Source organism: Hemiscyllium ocellatum, chromosome 50 (assembly GCF_020745735.1).
Source record: "Hemiscyllium ocellatum isolate sHemOce1 chromosome 50, sHemOce1.pat.X.cur, whole genome shotgun sequence".
Lineage (NCBI taxonomy): Eukaryota > Metazoa > Chordata > Chondrichthyes > Orectolobiformes > Hemiscylliidae > Hemiscyllium > Hemiscyllium ocellatum.
Genome location: NC_083450.1, coordinates 4,758,943 through 4,780,457, shown reverse-complemented (window position 1 = coordinate 4,780,457; position 21,515 = coordinate 4,758,943). Strand labels below are relative to the sequence as shown.

General features: G+C 52.1%; 1 protein-coding gene across 2 annotated transcripts in view; it reads left to right on the top strand.

The window, feature by feature from the left end:
* The first annotated feature begins 4,258 nt into the window (after nucleotides 1–4,258).
* The window catches only part of paqr6 (progestin and adipoQ receptor family member VI), a 28,624-nt gene continuing 11,367 nt past the window's right edge, over nucleotides 4,259–21,515 (top strand). Inside the window, exons 1-5 of one of the 2 annotated variants that reach the window (XM_060820667.1) lie at nucleotides 4,259–4,506; nucleotides 9,556–9,744; nucleotides 10,345–10,472; nucleotides 15,622–15,827; nucleotides 19,075–19,201. In XM_060820667.1, coding sequence (XP_060676650.1) covers nucleotides 9,694–9,744; nucleotides 10,345–10,472; nucleotides 15,622–15,827; nucleotides 19,075–19,201 — 512 coding nt within the window. In that variant the 5' untranslated portion in view covers nucleotides 4,259–4,506; nucleotides 9,556–9,693. The remainder of the gene's footprint in view (nucleotides 4,507–9,555; nucleotides 9,745–10,344; nucleotides 10,473–15,621; nucleotides 15,828–19,074; nucleotides 19,202–21,515) is intronic. The other variant, XM_060820666.1, reaches the window with a different exon arrangement.

Sequence of the window (21,515 nt, the reverse complement as noted above, 5' to 3'; positions counted from 1 at the left end):
GCTCCCTCAGCACTGACCCTCCGACAGTGCCCGCTCCTTCAGCACTGACCCTCCGACAGTGCCCGCTCCCTCAGCACTGATCTTCTGACAGCGTCTGCTCCCTCAGCACTGATCCTCCGACAGTGCCCGCTCCCTCAGCACTGACCCTTCGACAGTGCCCGCTCCCTCAGCACTGACCCTCCAATAGTGTCCACTCTGTCAGCACTGACCCCTCAATAGTGTCCACACTGTCAGCGCTGACCCTCCAACAGAGCTCACTCCCTCAGCGCTGACCCTCCAATAGTGTCCACTCTGTCAGCACTGACCCTCCAATAGTGTCCACTTCCTCAGTAATGACCCTCCAACAGTGTCCATTCCCTCAGCACTAACCCTCTGACAGTGCCTGCTCCCTCAACACTGACCCTCTGACAGCATCTGCTCCCTCAGCACTGACCCTCCGACAGTGCTGCTCCCTCAGCACTGACCGTTCGACAGTGCCTGCTCCCTCAACACTGACCCTCTGACAGCGTCTGCTCCCTCAGCACTGACCCACCGACAGTGTCCGCTCCCTCAGCACTGACCGTCCGACAGTGCCTGCTCCCTCAGCACTGACCCTCCGACAGTGCCTGCTCTCTCAGCGCTGACCCTCCGACAGTGCCCGATCCCTCAGCACTGACCCTCCGACAGTGCCTGCTCCCTCAGCACTGATCTTCTGACACCGTCTGCTCCCTCAGCACTGACCATCTGACAGTGCACGCTCCCTTAGCACTGACCCTCCGACAGTGCCTGCTCCCTAACACTGACCCTCCGACAGTGCCCGCTCCCTCAACACTGATCTTCTGACAGCGTCTGCTCCCTCAGCACTGACCGTCCGACAGTGCCCACTCCCTCAGCACTGACCCTCCGACAGTGCCCGCTCCCTCAGCACTGACCCTCTGACAGTGCCCACTCCCTCAGCACTGACCCTCCGACAGTGCCTGCTCCCTCAGCACTGACCCTCCAACTGTGCTGTGCCTGGCCTCTGTGTTGTGAGTTAGTGCAGTGACAGGAATCACATATAGACGGGACCTTGTTAGTCTGATGGGTTCCCTTCCTTTAAGAGCAATCAACGTGAAATTTTGTCATCATTAAGATTGGTAACTCTGGGGTGAGGGCACTGTCGCTTTAAGGGACAGGCAGTGTTAAGAGTGAGGGTGCTGTCACCTTAAGGGACAGGACGGTGTTACAGAGAGAGGGCACTGTTGCTTTAAGAGACAGAACGGTGTTACAGAGTGAGGGCACAGTCGCCTTAAGGGACAGGGCAGTGTTACAGAGTGAGGGCACTGTCGCTTTAAGGGACAGGACAATGTTACAGAGTGTGGGCACAGTTGCTTTAAGGGACAAGGCAGTGTTACAGAGTGAGGGCACTGTCGCTTTAAGGGACAGGGCCGTGTTACAGAGTGAGGGCACTGTCGCTTTAAGGGACAGGACAATGTTACAGAGTGAGGGCACTGTTGCTTTAAGGGACAAGGCAGTGTTACAAAGTGAGGGCACTGTCGCTTTAAGGGACAGGGCCGTGTTACAGAGTGAGGGCACTGTCGCTTTAAGGGACAGGGCAGTGTTACAGAGTGAGGGCACTGTCGCTTTAAGGGACAGGGCCGTGTTACAGAGTGAGGGCACTGTCACTTTAAGGGACAGGGCAGTGTTACAGAGTGAGGGCACTGTCGCTTTAAGCGACAAGGCAGTATTGCAGAGTGAGGGTACTGTCGCTTTAAGGGACAGGACGGTGTAACAGAGTGAGGGCACTGTCGCTTTAAGGGACAGGACGGTGTTACAGAGTGAGGGCATAGTCGCTTTAAGGGACAGGACGGTGTTACAGAGTGAGGGCACTGTCGCTTTAAGGGACAGGGCAGTGTTACAGAGTGAGGGCACTGTCACCTTAAGGGACAGGACAATGTGACAGAGTGAGGACACTGTTGCTTTAAGGGACAGGGCAGTGTTACAGAGTGAGGGCACTGTCACCTTAAGGGACAGGACAGTGTTACAGAGTGAGGGCACTGTTGCTTTAAGGGACAGGGCCGTGTTACAGAGTGAGAGCACAGTCACTTTAAGGGACAGGACAGTGTTACAGAGTGAGGGCACTGTCGCTTTAAGGGACAGGACAGTGTTACAGAGTGAGGGCACTGTTGTTTTAAGGGACAGGGCAGTGTTACAGAGTGAGGGCACTGTCACCTTAAGGGACAGGACAGTGTTACAGAGTGAGGGCACTGTCGCTTTAAGGGACAGGACGGTGTTACAGAGTGAGGGCACAGTCGCTTTAAGGGACAGGGCAGTGTTACAGAGTGAGGGCACTGTTGCTTTAAGGGACAGGACAGTGTTACAGAGTGAGGGCACTGTTGTTTTAAGGGACAGGGCAGTGTTACAGAGTGAGGGCACTGTCACCTTAAGGGACAGGACAGTGTTACAGAGTGAGGGCACTGTTGCTTTAAGGGACAGGCAGTGTTACAGAGTGAGGGCACTGTCGCTTGAAGGGACAGGCAGTGTTACAGAGTGAGGGCACTGTCGCTTGAAGGGACAGGGCAGTGTTACAGAGTGAGGGCACTGTCGCTTGAAGGGGCAGGGCAGTGTTACAGAGTGAGGGCACTGTCGCTTTAAGGGACAGGATGGTGTTACAGAGTGAGGGCACTGACCTCGGGAAACCAGAAAGTGTGCAAAACGGATTTGCAAAATGTTCCCAAGTCTGGAAGAACCGAGTGTGGGACATTTGTTGCCTCGTGTGTAGGAGGCTGAGGGCTGACCTTATCCAGATTTATAACCTCACGGGTAAGGTGCACAGCCGAGGTCATTTCCCACGGGTAGGGGTGTCCAAAACTAGAGAGCATAGGTTTAAGGTGAGGTGGGTAAGATTTAAAAGGGACCTAAGGGTCAACCTTTTCACGCAGAGGATGCTGAGTGGCTGGAATGTGCTGCCAGAGGAAGTGGTGGGGGCTGGTACAATGACAGTGCTTAAAAGGCATCTGGATGGGGTAATGAACAGGAAGGTTTTAGAGGGATATGGGTCAAGTGCTGGCAAATGGCATTAGATTACCTTTGGATCTCAGGCCAATATAGATGTGTTGGGATGATGGCTCTGTTTCTGTGCTTTGCATCTCTATGACTCTAAATGGGACGAGATTAAATTAGGATATCAGGTCGGCATGGACATGTTGGGCCGAAGGGTCTGTCTCTGTGTTGTACACCTCTATCGAGTCCGAGACATTAGGGACATTTAAGCGACTACTGAGCATGCACATGGATGGCAGCAAATTGAGGGGATGTATCGGTCAGGTTGATCTTAGATTCCTGATGAAGGGCTTATGCTCGAAACGTCGAATTCTCTATTCCTGAGATGCTGCCTAACCTGCTGTGCTTTGACCAGCAACACATTTGCAGCTGTGATCTCCAGCATCTGCAGACCTCATTTTTTACTCTTAGATTGAGATGAATGCTTGGCACAGCAACATGGGCCGAAGGGCCTGTACTGTGCTGTACTGTTCCGCATTCTATGACTCTAACTGGAACGCGATTAAATTAAGATATCAAGTCAGCATGGATGAGTTGGGCCAAAGGGCCTGTTTCTGCGCTGTACATCTTTATGACTCTAAATGGGATGAGATTAAGCTGGATATCTAATTAAGGGGTGGTGTTACAACGTTTGCATATACTTAAAGGCGGGGTGGCAGAGATGGTACAAGATTGTCACCCTTAAAGAGCGCAAGGGTTTAGGAAGTGAGGGCAGTGTCTCTTTAAGCAGCAGTGTCTCTTTAAGGGACGTCACAGTGTTCCTAAATGATGGTACTGCCTCTTTAAGGAACAAGAAAGTGTAACAGAGTGAGGGCAGGGTCGCTTTAAGGGGCAGTGTCTCTTTAAGGGGTGTTACAGTGTCCCTAAATGATGGTACTGTCTCTTTAAGGAACAAGAAAGTGTAGCAGAGTGAGGGCAGTGTCTCTTTAAGGGGTGTTACTGTGTTCCTAAATGATGGTACTGTCCCTTTAAGGAACAAGAAAGTGTAACAGAGTGAGGGCAGGGTCTCTTTAAGGGGCAGTGTCTCTTCAAGGGGTGCATTAGCATTCCAGAGTGATGGTCCCGTCTCTTGAAGGGGCAGGGTGAAGTGTGAGGGCAGTGTTTCTTTAAGGGACAGTGTACAGCGTGCACTGTCTCTATGAAGATGTATGTATGTATGTATGTGTGTGTGTGTGTGGGGTGGGGTGGTAATGGAGCAGAGCAGAGTCTCTGTTCCTTTAAACGGCAGTTTCCAGGCAATCGGCTGATTCCGAAGAACACAAGGGACCCCTGTCTTTTTTTATATATACACAGGAATCCATCCCCCCTAGTGGGCGGGCACTGACTTCACTTTCACAATCAAAGGAAAGGAACAGAGAGTGAGCTGTCAAAGTCATCTCTGTCTCTTTTTCTCTCTCTCTCTCTCACACACACACTCTGTCAACAAACATCATGAACAGTCAGAAAAGACAGGGATTAAACAATCGGAAGTGAACCATAAAGTCGGTGAGTACTCTGCCTTTTAACTCCTTCGGAGAGTGGAAAGTTGTTAGCTCCTTGAGCACCAGTTTTGAGCTGAACTTTTTACCTTTCTCTCATGTTGTGTTTGCTCCCAGTCTGTGTTTTTTTGTTGTTGTTGTTTGCAGGCGAGTTTTTTCTCTCTCGCTGTTTTATTGGACAGTGTTGCTGTATGTTCTGAACAAAAAAAAAAGCAGGCTTGCTTTTCCAAGGGAAAGAGAAGATCTTGGAATTTAGTTTTCGGGAATGTTTGTCTTGCGCCGAAGGTTCAAGTTCTTTTTTTAAGGCTTTTCTGAGTCTGGGTGTGGTGGGGTGGGACAAGGAGCAGGATGGGTTACACAGAGCGGGAAGACCAGAGGGATTCCTTGGTTCAGGATCCCTGGCTCGAATTCGCTTTGCAACACCTCAGTCAGAACTCAAGTCAATGTGGATACTGAACATGTTTTGTGGGAGGGCTTGAATTCAGGTCAGAGAGTAGCCCAAAAAGGGTGCTGTCAGATTTAAGCCATTTCTCAGGGTGAGTGCAGAAAGGTGCTAAGTTTTCACTTATTTGCAGATGAGGCCCAGCATTTATTGCCCTGTGCCTAGTTGCCCCCCTTTTCAGAAAGTGGGGGTGAGCTGCCTCCTTGAACCGCTGCAGTCCTCCTGTTCAAGGGGGATTTTGACCCCTTAGTCCAAGAACTCCCCGCCTACGTTCGAGACACCACCCACACCCTCCACCTCCTCTATGATTTTCGCTTCTCTGGTCCCCAACGCCTTATCTTCACCATGGACATCCAGTCCCCCTGTACACCTCCATCCCCCATCACGAAGGACTCAAAGCTCTCTGTTCCTTCCTTTCCTGCCATACCAATCAGTACCCTTCCACTGACACCCTCCTTCGACTGGTCCTCATTTAAAGAAGGGCTCATGCCCGAAACGTCGGATTCTCCTGCTCCTTGGATGCTGCCTGACCTGCTGCGCTTTTCCAGCAACACATTTTTCAGCTCTGATCTCCAGCATCTGCAGACCTCACTTTGTCCTGAAAGAATGGCCAATATATTTACAAAGTGGGACGATGTGGAAGTCTTGGGAGGGAACTTGCCAGGGCTGGTGTTCCCCAAGTATCCACTGCCCTTGGCTTTCCAAAGGGGAGACTGGGTTTGGAAGGTGCTCGCTGAGGAACTGTAGGGAGTTGCCGCAGCGGGTCTCCTAGATGGTACGCGTTGTTGGCACTGACCGTTGGTGGAGGGAGAGGGTGTTTGGAGATGCGGAGCCAACCAAGCAGGGAGCTGCTTTGTCCCTGGACGGTGTCGAGCTTTTCGAGTGTTGTTGGAGCTGTCCCTCTTCCAGGGCGTGTGAGGAGTATTCACTCACCCTCCTGACCTGTGAGGCAGGTACAATGTAGGGAGGAACACAGGGTTTGGTTCTTATCGAGTCAGAGTTATAGAGCACAGAAACAGACCCTTTGGTCCAACTCATCCCTGCTGACCTAATACTCGAAATCAACCTCGGCCCATTTATAGTCATAGAGATGTACAGCATGGAAACAGACCCTTCGGTCCATCTCTTTCGTGCTAAACCTGATAGCCTAAATGAACCTCGGCCCATTTAGAGTCAGAGAGATGTACAGCACGGAAACAGACCCTTCGGTCCAACTCGTCCATGCCAACCAGATATCCTAAATTAATCTAGTCCCATTTGCCAGCACCTGGCCCATATTCCTGTAAACCCAGTGCTTCTTGACTGATGCACATATAATGGATAGAGGACAAATCAGGAGACCAGCTCCTGAAATCTCACTGGCGGAGTTCATGCAGCGTTTTACTCGATAAGAAGTGTTAAGTATATGTAGAAACCGGGTGAGAAGGCTCCTGGGGCTCTGTGTACAAAGAAATGTAGAGAATAGGAACAAGAGCACGCCATTCGGCCCCTTTAAGGCTGCTCCCCCCATTCGGTATTATCGCAGCTTTCCATCCAACTCAGTTCCCCCCTTCCCTTTCCTTCCTTTAGCACCTCCTTGAAAACATTCGACATTCCCTGACCTGTGACGGAGAATTCCACAGGCCCCCCCACTCTCTGAGGTGAAGAGATTTCTCCCCATCTCAGTCCCACTCCGTCTCCTTCAAACGCTGACCCTCACCACCCCCCCCCCCCCGCCCCCTCCCAGGTCATTGGGAACATCCTTCCCACCTTTTCCCTGTTAGAACCCGTGGCACGGTCTCTCAGTGGTTAGCACCGCTGCCTCACCCCTCCCAGGTCATTGGGAACATCCTTCCCACCTTTTCCCTGTTAGAACCCGTGGCACGGTCTCTCAGTGGTTAGCACCGCTGCCTCACCGTGCCAGGGACCCGGGTTCGATTCCGCCCTTGGGCGACTGCCTGTGTGGAGTTTGCACGTTCTCCCCGTGTCTGCGTGGGTTTCCACTGCGTGCTCTGGTTTCCTCCCACAGTCCAAAAGATGTGCAGGTTAGGGGTGGATTGGCCATGGTAAAATTGCCCATCGTGTTCAGGGATGTGTAGGTTAGGGGCCTGAGTCAGGGGTAGATGTGGTGTAATAGGAAGTTTTGGTGTGTGTCAGAAGAGGCTATTGAAACGCACGTTGCTGTGTTCCTGGCTTGTGCAGGTATTCCGGGAAGATGGAATTATCTCCGGCCATCGCCACACGAGGAGCTTAGCTCTGGACTGTCTGCTCAGACATCAAATGAATAGTCTGGGTCAGTAATAGGGACTGAGTAATAGTCTGAGTCAGTTACTCTTCAGAGGGTTGGTATAGATGTTTTGGGCTGAATGGCCGACTTCCCTGCAGGGATTCTATGATCTTACAGGTTTCTATGAGACCTTGTTCATCTAAGCTCCCGGCGAATATAGTCCTAACCAACCCAGTCTCTCTATATCCGTCGGCCTGCCATTCCCAGGAATCAGTCTGGGAAATCTTCGCTCCACTCTGTACATAGCCAGAAGCCTCTTAGGATGGTTAGCCAATGGGATTGAGGGAGAGCTTGCCAATTGGATGTGTAATTGGCTTAACAGCGAGAGACAGAGAGTGATGGTGGAGGGTTACTTTTCAGACTGGAGGCCTGGGATCAGGGGTGTTCCACAGCGATCGGTGCTGGGTCCACTTATGTTTGTCATTTGTGTAGAGTTATAGAGATGTACAGCACGGAAACAGACCCTTCAGTCCAACTCGTCCATGCTGACCAGATATCCCAACCCAATCTAGTCCCACCTGCCAGCACCCGGCCCATATCCCTCCAAACCCTTCCTATTCATATACCCATCCAAATGCCTCTTAAATGTTGCAATTGTACCTGCCTCCACCACTTCCTCTGGCAGCTCATTCCATACACGTACCATCCTCTACATGAAAAAGTTGCCCTTGGGTTTCTTATATACCTTTCCTCTCTCACCCTAAACCTATGCCCTCTGGTTCTGGACTCCCCCACCCCAGGGAAAAGACTTTGTCTATTTATCCTATCCATGCCCCTCATGATTTTATAAACCTCTATAAGGTCACCCCTCAGCCTCCGACGCTCCAGGGAAAACAGCCCCAGCCTGTTCAGCCTCTCCCTGTAGCTCAAACCCTCCAACCCTGGCAATATCCTTGTAAATCTTTTCTGAACCCTTTCAAGTTTTACAACATCTTTCCCATAGGAAGGAGACCAGAATTGCACACAATATTCCAACAGTGGCCTAACCAATGTCCTGTACAGCCTCAACATGACCTCCCAACTCCTGTACTCAATACTCTGACCAATAAAGGAAAGCATACCAGACGCCACCTTCACTATCCTATCTACCTGCATCTCCACATATAAATGATGTGGATGTGAATATAGAAGGGATGGTTGGTAAGTTTGCAGATGACACCAGAATTGGTGGCTTAATTGACAATGAAGAAGCTTTCCTGAGGTTTGAGAGGGATCTTGGTCAAATGGGTCAATGGGCTGAAAAATGGCAGGTCGAGTTCAGTCTGGATAAACGCGAGGTGTTTCATTTTGGTAAAATAAACAAGGGGAGGACTTATACAATTAATGGTAGGGCTTCGAGTGCTGTAGAACCAAAGAGCCCAGGGGTACAGGGACATAATTCTTGATAGTTTGCATCACATACAGGGTGGTCAAGAAGGTGTTTTGCACACTTGCCTTTGAGTGTAGGAGTTGGGATGTCCTGTTAAGGTTGTACAGGAAGGATATTATCAGGCTTGGGGAGGGTTCAGAAGAGATTTACCAGAATGTTGCCAGGAATGGAAGGGTTGAGTCACAAAGGAAGGCTGGGCTTTTTTTCACTGGAGCGTAGGAGGTTGAGGGACGACCTTATCGAAGGTTATAGATTAATGCGGGCTATGGATAAGCGTTACTGGTAGGTGCCTTTTCCCTGGGATAGGGGATTTCAAGACAAGAGGCACATTTTTAAGGTGAGAGGAGAGAAATTTTAAAAAAGAGGTAAGAGGCCTTTTTTCTTTACACAGGGTGGTTCTCATGTGGAGTGAGCTTCCACCTAAGCTGCACATCTTTAGATTGGGGTGGCACGGTGGTTAGCACTGCTGCCTCGCAGCCCCAGGGACCCGGGTTCGATTCCCGCCTCGGGTGACAGTCTGTGTGGAGTTTGCACGTTTCTCACCCCCCAAACCCCGTGTCTGGGTGGGTTCCTCCAGGTTCCTCCCCCGATCCATAGATGAGCAGGTCAGGGTGAATTGGCCGTGCTAAGTTGCCCATAGTGTCAGGTGCGTTAGTCAGAGGGAAATGGGTCTGAGTGGGTTACTCTTCGGAGGGTCGGTGTGGATTTGTTAGGCCGAAGGGCTAACTGCAGGGAATCAAATGGTGGATGTGGGTACAGTTACAACATTTAAAAGGCATTTGGATATGTACATGAATCGGAAAGGTTTGAAGGGCTATGGGCCAGGAGCAGGCAGGTGGGATGAGTTTAGTTTGGGATTATGGACTGATTGGGACAAGGGATAGAGTTTGCATGTTGTAGGACTCTGTGACTATGAAAGGATAACATGGGGTCGAAGTTCCTCGAGTGTCCTAAATGGAATTTCTTCTGTGGTGTATAGTTGTTGGCCGAAGGAAGCCTGGAGTGTGCCCCCAGCTGATAGGGACTGGCCGGGCGATGGAGTTGAGGAGGAGAACATGCCAAGGGAACTGCTGACTGTCCTGTCCCAGGGAGGTGCGGCATCTCGTCCAGGGAGAGGATGTTGTCGGTGAAATTGCCACAGCTTTTAAACCACCACCAGGTCCCCATGGTAAGTGTGATCGCGCCGAAATCTTCAGAGCAAAGGGACTCGAGTGGAAAATACCCAGCAGCCCTGGCAGAGAGGGTGTGTGAGAGAGAAAGAGTTAACGCCTCCAGTTCTTCAGAGTTCAATCTAGCATCTGTGTAGATTCAGGGAAACTGAGCAAGTTTAAATGTGCAGTGTTAAGTTCCTATGTCAACATTTCCCATTAGCTTTTGCCGGGTGAAGTGTCACGATGTAGTTCCAGACTCCGGCCACCTGGGGGAAGTGTATAGCAGGCTGCCCTCTCAGGTAGGTGGACAACATCCCATGCCCACTTGTTGGTACAAGAAATGGTTCTGGGTGGGTGTCTCGGCGGGAGAGGTGCAGGTGGAGGAGGAAGGGGCTAAGGAGTGCCCTCCATTATCCTGGGGCCAACACTTTTACCCTTCGGCCAGCGTGAGGCGCTGTGGGTCGGACGGCCAGAGTTTGCGGGATCTTGCTGTGCGGCCGCTCCTCGCGCTGCGGCGTTGAGCACGCAGTTGGTCGCCAAGGGCTCCGGGAAGCTGTGGTGTGGGCTGGAAGGCGCTATCGAAACGCACTGTGTTGCTGTGTTCCTGGCCTGTGCAGGTATTCCGGGAAGATGGAATTATCTCCGGCTATCGCCACCCCAGGAGCTCCGCTGTGGACTGTCTGCTCAGCAGCTTTCAGATGACAAACGAGACGGTGAACATTTGGACACATTTTCTGCCAACCTGGTAAGCCATATCCTGCCTTGATTGGGGGTTCAGAGAGAATGGGGGACACCATTAATGGAGGCATGAGTTCCTTATGGTGGTATCTCCAGCAGGAAACAGGCCAGTCGGTCTCCCTGCTCTGAAATGGGATTTCTGCTTCCCACCAGCCACCTCCCATCCTTCCCTGTGACCCCCTCAGTCTCCCTCCTGTGTTTATTCAGGCCTCACTGCTATATTCACCTTGGCCACTCCCCATGGGAGTGAGACCCCCATTCACCTCCCTACTCCCCGTGGGAGCGAGTCCCCCATTCTCCCCCCCCCACTCCCAGGGGGAGTGAGTCCCCATTCTCCCCCACCACTCCCCGTGGGAGCGAGTCCCCCATTCTCCCCCCGACTCCCACCATCCTTCCAGGATGCGAGTTCCTCTGGGGAAGATACCCATTCCCTAAATCAACCCCCCTTCCCCTTTACCTCCAATCTCTGCCCCTTGGTTACTGTTCCCGAACTGAGCAGCCATTCCGAGTTTATAAAGGCCTCCGTCAGATCTCTCCTGAGCTGCTTTTATTTCTAAAGCTAAAAACCCCGTCCCGTTGCCGCCCCCACTTTTAATTTTATTTTTTGACCATCTCCCGGCTCTGGTAAACAACTTGCAAAATGTTTAACCAGAACGTGAAGGTGCTGGAAAAGCTCAACAGGTCTGGAGAGAGAAATTCGACTTAACGTTTCGGACCCTTCCTCAGAACTGAGTGTAGCTCAGAAGAAGTTGCTTTTTAATGCAGAAGGTGGGGTGAGGGGAGGTGGGGGTGGGGTAAGGAGTAAACAATAGATAGGGATGGAACCCAAAGATAGAGAGAAGAACAGTTGGACAGAGAAAGGAGTGGTTAATGGTCTGGCTTGGAGGGTGAACTAGAGAGTAAATCTCTGTAAGAAGGTTTGAGAGGTGACTTAATTGAGACGTATAAGATAATCAGAGGGTTAGAGACGGTGTACAGGGAGAGCCTTTTTCCTCAGCTGGTGATGGCCAGCACAAGGGGACATATCTTTAAATTGAGGGATGATAGATATAGGACAGATGTCAGAGGTAGTTTCCTTACTCCAAGAGTAGTAGGGGCGTGGAACGTACCACCTGGGACAGTAGTAGACTCACTAACTTTAGGGGCATTTAAACAGTCATTGGATAGACATCTGGAAGAGAATGGAATAGTGTAGGTTAGATGGGCTTCAGATTGGTTTCACAGGTCGGCACAACATTGAGGGCCGAAGGGCCTGTACTGCGCTGGAATGGTCTATAATTGCCGTTAATGGAGACTGTTAGTGGCTAACTATAGGTAGTGTGAAATGACAGACTGTGATAACAAGGCCTGGTGTGTTAGTGTGTGTACATGTGTATGTGTGTACACACACGTACACACACGTAGACACAGATGTAGACGCACATGTATACACTCACTCACACATGTACGCACACATACACACACATACACGCGCGCGCACGTACACAGACATACACACACCACGCACACACGTATGCACACAGACATACATACACACACGCACACAGACATACACACATACATGTACATACACGCACACAGACACACATACATGCACACACACGCACACACACACGCGCACACACACGCACACAGTTATACACACAGACATACAAACTAACACACACGTACGTAATTGGGAGCGTTCAGGCCCTACAATTGTTGAACTCGATATTGAGTCCAGAAAGCTGTGGCGTTCCCAAGTGGGAAATGAGGTGCTGCTCTTCCAGCTTGCACTGAACTTCCCTGGAATACTGCAGCAGGCCTGAGACACAGATATTGGCCCTGGAATAGGGCAACGGGTTCAAGTGGCAGGCAACTGGAAGCTCCGAGTCACCTCTCAGCCTCCAAACCCTCCAGGGAGGAACGAAAACGTCCCAGACTCTCCAACCTTGGTAACATCCTCGAAAACCCCGTGTTTTGCACCCTGTGCAGTTTAATAACGTCCTTCCGACAGCAGGGTGAACAGAATCGTTCAGACTGTGTTCGCCAGAGTTGAGGAGAACAAGGGGGTGAAACACCTCATTAGAAAGCTGTAGACCTCCAACACGAAGGATGTTCCTGGTGGTGGGGGAGACCAGTTTCAAGGGCTCACAGTCTAAGGGAGATCGTAGAATAGTTTCCCTCCAGTGTGGAAACTTTTCGGCCCAACAAGTCCACACCAAAGAGTAACCCACCCAGACCCACTCCCCGAACTTATTACTCTATATTTACCCCTAACGAACATCCCTGGGCAATTTAGCATGGCCAATCCACCCTAACCTGCACATCTTTGGGTTGTGGGAGGAACCCGGAGCAAACCCACGCAGACCATGGGGAGAATGTGCAAACTCCACACAGTCACCCGAGGATGGAATCGAACCTGGGTCCCTGGTGCTGTGAGGCAGCCGTGCTAACCACCGAGCCACCGCGTGAGATGGAGGGAGATGCCTTCTCCCAGAGAGTGGGGGGAGCCTGTGGGAATCTCTGTGGGAAAGCACGCGGGGGCCGGAACATTGAAATGTTTTGAATGAGGAGTTGGGTATACATCTAAAGGGATCAAAGATCTTGTCTCGTCACCCTATCCATAGCCCTCAGTGAGTTTCTAAACCCCCGTAAGGTCACCCCTCAGTGTTTTGCACTCCAGTTAATAAAAGTTCCATGCCTATCTGGCCTTTCCTTATAACTCAACCCCCCCTAGTCTCAGTAAGGTTGTGGTAAATCATTTGTTGCACCCTTTCCAGTTTTAATAACACCCCTCCTGTAGCAGACCTGCAAGCAGTACTCCAGATGTGATCTGACCAATGTCCTGTACAGCTGCAACATGACCTCCCAACTCCTGTACTCCAAGCTCTGACCTATGAAGGCCATACGCCTTCCTCACCTGTCTACCTGTGACGCCAACTTACTATGTACAAGGACAGGGCAATATGGAGCTGCGTGTAACGTGAGTGAGGTTACAGTTGGGGTCGGGTCATACAGCACAGAAATGGACCCTTCGTCCAAACCAGTCCATGCCAACCACAATCCCAATCTAAACCTGTTCCCACCTGCCTGATCCTGGTCCATATCCCCCTCCAAACTTTTCCTAGGTACTTATCCAAATGTTTTTTCAACTGTACCTACATTCCACACACGAACCACCCTCTGTGTCAAAACATCTGCCTCTTACGTCTTTATTAAAATCTCTCTCCTCTCACCTTAGTCTTGAAACTAGGGAAAAGACAACTATCATTTACTCTCTCGGTATCTCTCATTATTTTATATACTTCTGTCAGGCCGCCTCTCAACCTCCGACACTCCAGTGAAAGAAATTCCCAGCCTGTCCTCAAACCCTCCATTCCCCGGCTATATCCTGGGAAATCTCTTCTGAACCCTCTCCAGTTTCATAACAGCCCTGCTCTAATAAGGCGATCAGAACTGCACATCGCTCTCAGCTGGGGTTGTTTTCCTGAGAATGGGGAAGACCAAGAGGGGACCTGGTCGAGGGATGCAGCCCTCCGAGGGGCATAGATGGAGAGAATCTCTTTCCCCCTTTCAGTCGAGGGGTCAGTAACCCATGGGGAACAGAAGGCTTTGAGGGGACATATCGTCATCAAAGAGGCTGGTGGGAACTCGGAACCCACGCCCTGAAAGACATTGGGGAGGGGGAATGGGATAGCAGGGAGAACTGCTTGGGACGTAACGGGCTGAGTGGCCTCTTTCTGTGCTGCAAGACACGATGACTCTCACCTCAATGAGCTGGGGCCAAGTTAGTTAGGTTAGGTGTGGAGTCGTGTGTAGCCTGGGCACAGATTTCTCTAACCTGTGTTCCAGATGGGATGGGGTGGGGGCAATAGATTGTTACAACAATCGGTGACTTCCCCCCATCACAGAGAATTCCTTCCAATTCCTGGATTTGGTCGATTTTGTGCGTCTAAGTTCCGTCAGGATTTTTAAATAAATTTTATTCAGTCGTGGGATGAGGTCATCGCTGGCTAGGATCAGAATTTATCGCTCATCCCTCATTGCCACATTGCTGTGGGGCTGGAGTCACTTGACAAGGTAAGGGCAGTTTCCCCTCCCAAAAGGGGGCAGCATAGTGGCTCAGTGGTCTGCACTGCTGCCTCACAGCGCCAGGGTCCCAGGTTCGATTCCATCCTCGGGCGACCTGTCTGTGTGGAGTTTGCACGTTCTCCCCGTGTCTGCGTGGGTTTGCTCCGGCTTCCTCGCACAGTCACAAAAGATGTGCAGGTCAGGGTGGATTGGCCGTGCTAAATTGCCCCATAGAGTTAGGTGCATTAGTTAGGGGGAATGGATCTGGGTGGGTTACTCTTCGGAGGGTCGGTGTGGACTTGTTGGGCCGAAGGGCCTGTTTCCACACTGTAGGGAATCTAATCTAATCTCAGGAAGGATGTACTGGCCCATGAACGTGTTCAGAAGAGGTTCCAGGAATGAAAAGCTTAACATATGAGGAACGTTTGTGGACAGCAGGTCCATTCTTGATGATGGTGAGAAGGATGAGGGAGATTTAGTTGATTACATATGGAATTCTGAATGGCCTGGACAGAGTGGATGCTGGGAAGATGTTTCCCTTTGTCGGAGAGACTAGGACCCAAGGGCACTGCCTTAGAGTAAAGGGAAGACCTTTTAGAACAGGGATAAGGAGAAAGGTCTTCAGCCAGAGATGGGGAATCAATGGGATTCACTGCCACAGGAGGCTGGGGAGGCCTGGTCATTGAGGATACTTAAGACGGACTTGAATAAGTTCTTACAGATCATGGGTTATGGGGAGAAAGCAGGAGAATGTGGTTGAGAACTTATCATTGAACGGTGGAACAGATTGGATAGGCTGAATGGCCTAATTTCTCCTCCTACATTTTATGGCCATCGCCTCCTACCATTCTAGATTAGAATCTGGCCGTGGTGGGATTTGAACCTAGAACTTGTTGTGGGGAGGGGGTTGGGTGGTGAGGGAGTTGTGGAATACTAGCCCAGTGATCTTCCCTGCCAGAGTGGTTGAGCCCGTGCGGAGTCACTGCTTTCTTTCTGAAGTACTGGCGCCGTTGACCGGGGTTGGCATCTTTGGGAGATTGCTGGCGATGGTGGTTAGTGCTGTGTAGCCGGCCCCTGACGGTTCTCTCCCTGGTGTGCTGCAGGTACTTTCTGTGGAGGTTCCTGGCCCTCTCGCACTCTGTGGACTTCTACAATGAGGCGTACGCCTGGCCGCTGCTTGTCTACATGTTGGTCATCTGCCTGTACCCCTTCATTTCCAGCTGTGCCCACACCTTCAGCACCATGTCCGCGCACGTCCGCCATGTCTGCTACTTCCTCGACTATGGAGCCCTCAGCCTCTACAGCCTGGGTATGGTCACGCTCCCTCACTCCCGCCATCTGTCCGGCCATGTCACTGTCTCGCTGCATCCCAAGGGGGGGGGGTGGGGTGGGTGTGTGTGTGCTGTGACTGGGTGTGGGGTGGCAGGTCTGTTGGACGACACACTCAGGATAAGATGGAGAGAGCATTAGACAGCACGACACAGAGTCTTTGACCATCGTCCCAAGCTAAACTAGTCCCACCTGCCTACTCCTGACCCATATCCCTCCCAACCGTTCCTGTTCACGGACTTATCCCAATGTCTTTCAACTTTTGTAACTCTGCCCCCATCCTCTGAAAGAGGTAGGAGCAGAAATTAGGCCATTCGGCCCATCGAATCTGCTCCGCCGATCAATCATGGCTGATAGGTTACTCAACCCCCACTCTCACTTGATGGGCAGCACGGTGGTTAGCACTGCTGCCTCACGGCGCCAGAGATCCGGGTTCAATTCCCACCTCAGGTGACTGCCTGTGTGGAGTTTGCACATTCTCCCCGTGTCTGCGTGGGTTTCCTCCAGGTGCTCCAGTTTCCTCCCACAATCCAAACAAAAATATGCAGGTTAGGGTGAATTGGCCGTGCTAAATTGCCTGTAGTTTTTTTTTAGATTAGATTAGACTTACAGTGTGGAAACAGGCCCTTCGGCCCAACAAGTCCACACCGACCCGCCGAAGCGCAACCCACCCATACCCCTACATTTACCCCTTACCTAACACTACGGGCAATTTAGCTTGGCCAATTCACCTGACCCGCACATCTTTGGATTGTGGGAGGAAACCGGAGCACCCGGAGGAAACCCACGCAGACACGGGGAGAACGTGCAAACTCCACACAGTCAGTCGCCTGAGTCGGGAATTGAACCCGGGTCTACAGGCGCTGTGAGGCAGCAGTGCTAACCACTGTGCCACCGTGCCGCCCACGGTGTTAGGTGAAGGGGTAAATGTAGGGGAACGGGTCTGGGTGGGTTGCGCTTCGGCGGGTCGGTGTGGACTTGTTGGGCCGAAGGGCCTGTTTCCACACTGTAAGTAATCTAATCTAATCTCATGCTTTCTCCCTGTAACCCTCAATGGCCTTCCTACTCAAGGACCTATCTATCTCCGTCTTAAATATATTAGTCTTAAATACACCCTCTGTGCAAAAAATTAATTGCCCCTCATGTCCTTTTTAAATCTTTCTCCTCTCATTTTAAAAGTAATCTTGAAATCCCCTATTCTGTGGATAATATACCTCGATTCACCTTATCTACGTAAACCTCTGTAAGGACACCTCTCAACCTCCTACACTCCAGTGAAAAAAGTTCCAACTTTTCCTTATAAGTCAAGCCCTCCATTCCCAGCAACATCCTGGTAGATCACTTCTGAACCCTGTCCAGCTTAATAATATCCTTCCTGTAACATCACGACCAGAACTGGACACAGTTCTCCAAAAGAGACCTCACTAATGTCCTGTTACAGCCTCAACATGACGTTGTTAGGGAGACCATCCCCTTGTGTCCCCATTTGTATCAGCCTACCCTCTTCTCCCTCCCATCTCCCCCATCTCTTCCCCTCCTCCCCCCCCATCTACCACCTCATCCTCCCTCTGTTACTCCATCTGCGTCTCCCTTCCCTCTCGTCTACTCTTCAGAGGCGATAAGTTGGGGAGAGGTGGAAGGGAGGGACGGATGGGGAGACAGATGAGGAGGATTGTCCTGTTTTGGTCATCCTGCTGTAGAAAGGATATTATTAAGTGGAGAGGGTTCAGAAGAGATTTATCAGGGTGTTGCCTGGAATGGAGGGTTTGACTTATAAGTAGAGGCTGGGAAATGTTTCACTGGGAGCGTAGGAGGCTGAGGGGTGACCTTCTAGAGGTTTATAAAATCATGACGGGTGTAGATTCGGTAAATGGCAGATGTGTTTTCTCTAGGATGGGAGATCTAAAGAATAGAAGGTACATTTTTAAGGCGAGAGGGGAGAGATTTAAAAAAAAACACAGGCGAGCCAAGTGTTTTTACACAGTGGTTCGAGTGTGGAATGACCTTCCTGAGGAAGTGATGGATGCAGGTAGAGTTCCAACGTTTAAGAAACATTTGGATAAGTGCAGGAAGGGGACAGGTTAGGAAAAACATGGGCCAGGAGCAAGCAGGTGGGACTAGTGTATTTGGGGATTATGTTCAGCATGGACTGTTTGGAGCGAAGGGTCTGTTTTAGTGCTGTAAGAGGCTGAGAGTGAGATGGGGAGAGGGAAGGGGATGGAGGGAGATGGGGGGGAGAGAGAGAGGGAAGGGGGAGAGAGAGATGGGGATGGAGGGAGAGGGATGAGAGGGAGTTGGGGAGGGAGGGAGAGAGAGAGATGGGATGGAGGGAGATGGATGAGAGGGAGTTGGGGGGGGAGGGAGAAGGGAGAGACGGACATGGACAGAGGTGGGGGGGGGAAGGTAAGAGAGGTGGGGAAGCGTGAGATGCAGGGAGATGGGGAGGGGGAGGGGAAGAGGGCACAGGAGACAGGAAGACGAAGGATGTGCAACGAGGGGAAGGGAAGAGGGAGCCAGGCAAAGGAGGGCGGGGGGGGGGGGGAGAATGAGAGACATAAAGGGGGTGGGTGGGGGTGGGGAAAGAGGGTGAAGGAGACAGAAGCATGGAGAACTGTGATGGAGCGATAAAAATCCAAATGCTGGAATATGACTGACACACACTCGCTCTCCCTCTTGCTCGCTCGCTGTCTCTATTTCTCTCTTTCTTACTCCCGCTCTCTCTCTTCCCCACTCCTGCCCAGTCCCACGTCTGCATTTGCCAGTGAGTGGTACCAGCAAAGGATCTGGGAGCTTTCTGGCTCACTCGTTGTGCTGGGCAGAGTATATCCGCCAGCCCTGTCTGAGTGGGGGTGCGGGAGAGAGACAGGCAGAGGCATTGTCTGTGGGAATAAAGAACAGATTCACTGCTTTGTTACTCTGCGCAGAATTAATGTTCCAGCGGACACACCGCTGCCCTTGTCCTTCCCCACAACATCACACGGACAACAACAACCCTCTCGGAGCAGGAAGTGAGCGGCCGTTCGGTTGAAGTGGAGGTGTCACTTACTGAGTTGCTGAGAGTGGGATTGTGGGAAGCCAGGCTGAGGGGCCTAACGTTGTGGGGCCCAGTCAGAGGCAGAGAGCGAGGGAAGGCCCAGGCTTCAGTCCCAGTCTCTGCTGTGCCACAGGGAACATGAGGGGGGTTGCTGGTTTGGATCCCGATGCTGATCCTAGTTTATCCATTGCAGGGTGTGCTGTCTCGTACAAGGCCTACATCATGCCTGACCGGTGGATTAACAGCACCCTCCACTGCTACTTCACCCACGTGGCTGTCTTCAACTCCTTGGTCTGCACGACCCTCTCCTGCTATTCCAGGTAGGTACGACATGGAGCACCAGAGACAAACCCGGACCCGGCCCCAGGCTCCAGGAAACAGGGCAAGACCAGGCCCCAGGGCCTCAGAACCAATCCTGAACCAGGTGCCGGGCTCCAGGAAACAGGGCAAGACCAAGCCCCAGAGTCAATCCCAAACCAGGCCCCAAGACACCAGGAAACGGGCCAAAACCAGGCCACAGGGCCCCAGAGACAAACCCTGACCAGGCCCCAGGCTCCGGGAAACAGGGCAAGACCAGGTCACAGGGCCCGAGACAATCCTGAACCAGGCCCCAGGTCCCAGGAAGCAGGCCAAGATCAAGCCACAGGGCCCCAGAGACAATCAGAACCAGGTCCCAAGTGTCAGGAAACAGGCCCCAGGGCCTGAGTGACAATCCAAAACCAGGCCGTCAGGAGATGCTCTGGGACTAGGCCCCAATATCTGAGTGATGAAATCTGAAAAAGGCCATGAGTGGCACAATGAATACCAGGCCCCAGGAGACGCACTCAGTCCAGGCCCCAGGTTCTGGAAGTTGTACTCTGATCAGGCCTCAAGACATTTCCTACCGGGCTTCATGAGTTGGGGGATGGACCAGGCTTATGCCTGAAGCGTTGATTTTCCTGCTTCTCGGATGCTGCCTGACCTGCTGTGCTTGTCCAGCACCAGACTCTCGACTCTGATCTCCAGCATCTGCAGTCCTCACTTTCTCCTAGATGGACCAGGCCTCACGGTCTTACACACCTGGAGTTGTACAGGGCATTGGTGAGGCCTCGTCTGGAGAACTGTGTCCAGTTCTGGTTGCCCTGTTACGGGGAGGAGATTATTAAACTGGAGAGGATTCAGAAGGGATTTACCAGGATGTTGCCGGGTGTGGAGGGTTTGAGATTTAAGGAGAGGCTGGATAGTCTGGGCTTTTTTCACTAGAGCGTAGGAGGTTGAGGGGTGACCTGATAAAGGTTTATTAAATCATAAGAGAGGCACATATAAGGTGAATGGCAGGTTTTCCCCAGAGTGGGGAAATTCAAAACTAGGAGATATGTTTTTAAGGTGAGAGGAGAAAGATTTAAATAAGACATGAGGGGTAAATGTTTTTTAAAGGGTGAGGTGGTTTGTTTGTGGAATAAACTTCCAAAGGAACTGGTGGATACGGGTACAGTTACAATGATTAGATATTTGGATGAGTACATGCATAGGAACACTTTGGAGGGATATGGGCCAGGCGCAGGCAGGTGGGACAAGTTTAGTTTGGGAACATGGTTAGCATGGACTGGTTGGGCCGAAGGGTCTTTTTCTGTGCTTACAATTGTATGACCATGCCCCATGACCTGAAAGACATTCACGACCCAGGGGATGCACCATGACCAGGGTCCAGGGCCTGAGAGACCAATCCTGACCAGGCCTTGGATGATTCACCTGGCCCCAGATCTGAGGAGATGCACCAGGACTAGGCCGCAGGCTGTGAGATGAGCTCCTCTACCAGGCGTCAGGACCCTGGAAACACTGTCGGATCAGGCCCTGGATGACCCACTGGGCTCCAGGCCCCAGCGTCTGAAAGACGACCTCTCACTGGGCCTTTGGACCCAGGAGGTGCACTGGCATGAGGTCCCATGGCCTGAGGGCCAAACCCAGACCAGGCCTCACAGTCTGAGGGCCACACCCAGATCAGGCCCCACAGACTGCGGGCCTAACCCAGACCAGGCCTGAGAGCCACACCCAGGCCAGGATCCACAGCCTGAGGAATACACACAGACCAGGCCCGAGAGCCACACCCAGACCAGGACCCACAGCCTGAGGGATACACCCAGACCAGGCCTGAGAGCCACACCCAGATCAGGCCCCACAGTCTGAGGGCCACGCCCAGACCATGCCACGGGTCTGAGAGCCACACCCAGACCAGGCCCCACAGTCTGAGGGCCACACCCAGACCAGGTCCCGGGACTGACAGCCACACCCAGACCAGGATCCACAGCCTGAGGGATACACCCAGACCAGGCCTGAGAGCCACACCCAGACCAGGCCCCACAGTCTGAGGGCCACACCCAGACCAGGTCCCGGGACTGACAGCCACACCCAGACCAGGATCCACAGCCTGAGGGATACACCCAGACCAGGCCTGAGAGCCACACCCAGACCAGGCCCCGGGCCTGAGAGTCACACCCAGACCAGGCCCCACAGTCTGAGAGCCACGCCCAGACAAGGCCCCAGGCCTGAGAGTCACACCCAGACCAGGCCCCACAGTCTGAGAGTCACACCCAGACCAGGCCCCACAGTCTGAGGGCCACACCCAGACCAGGCCATGGGTCTGAGGGCCACACC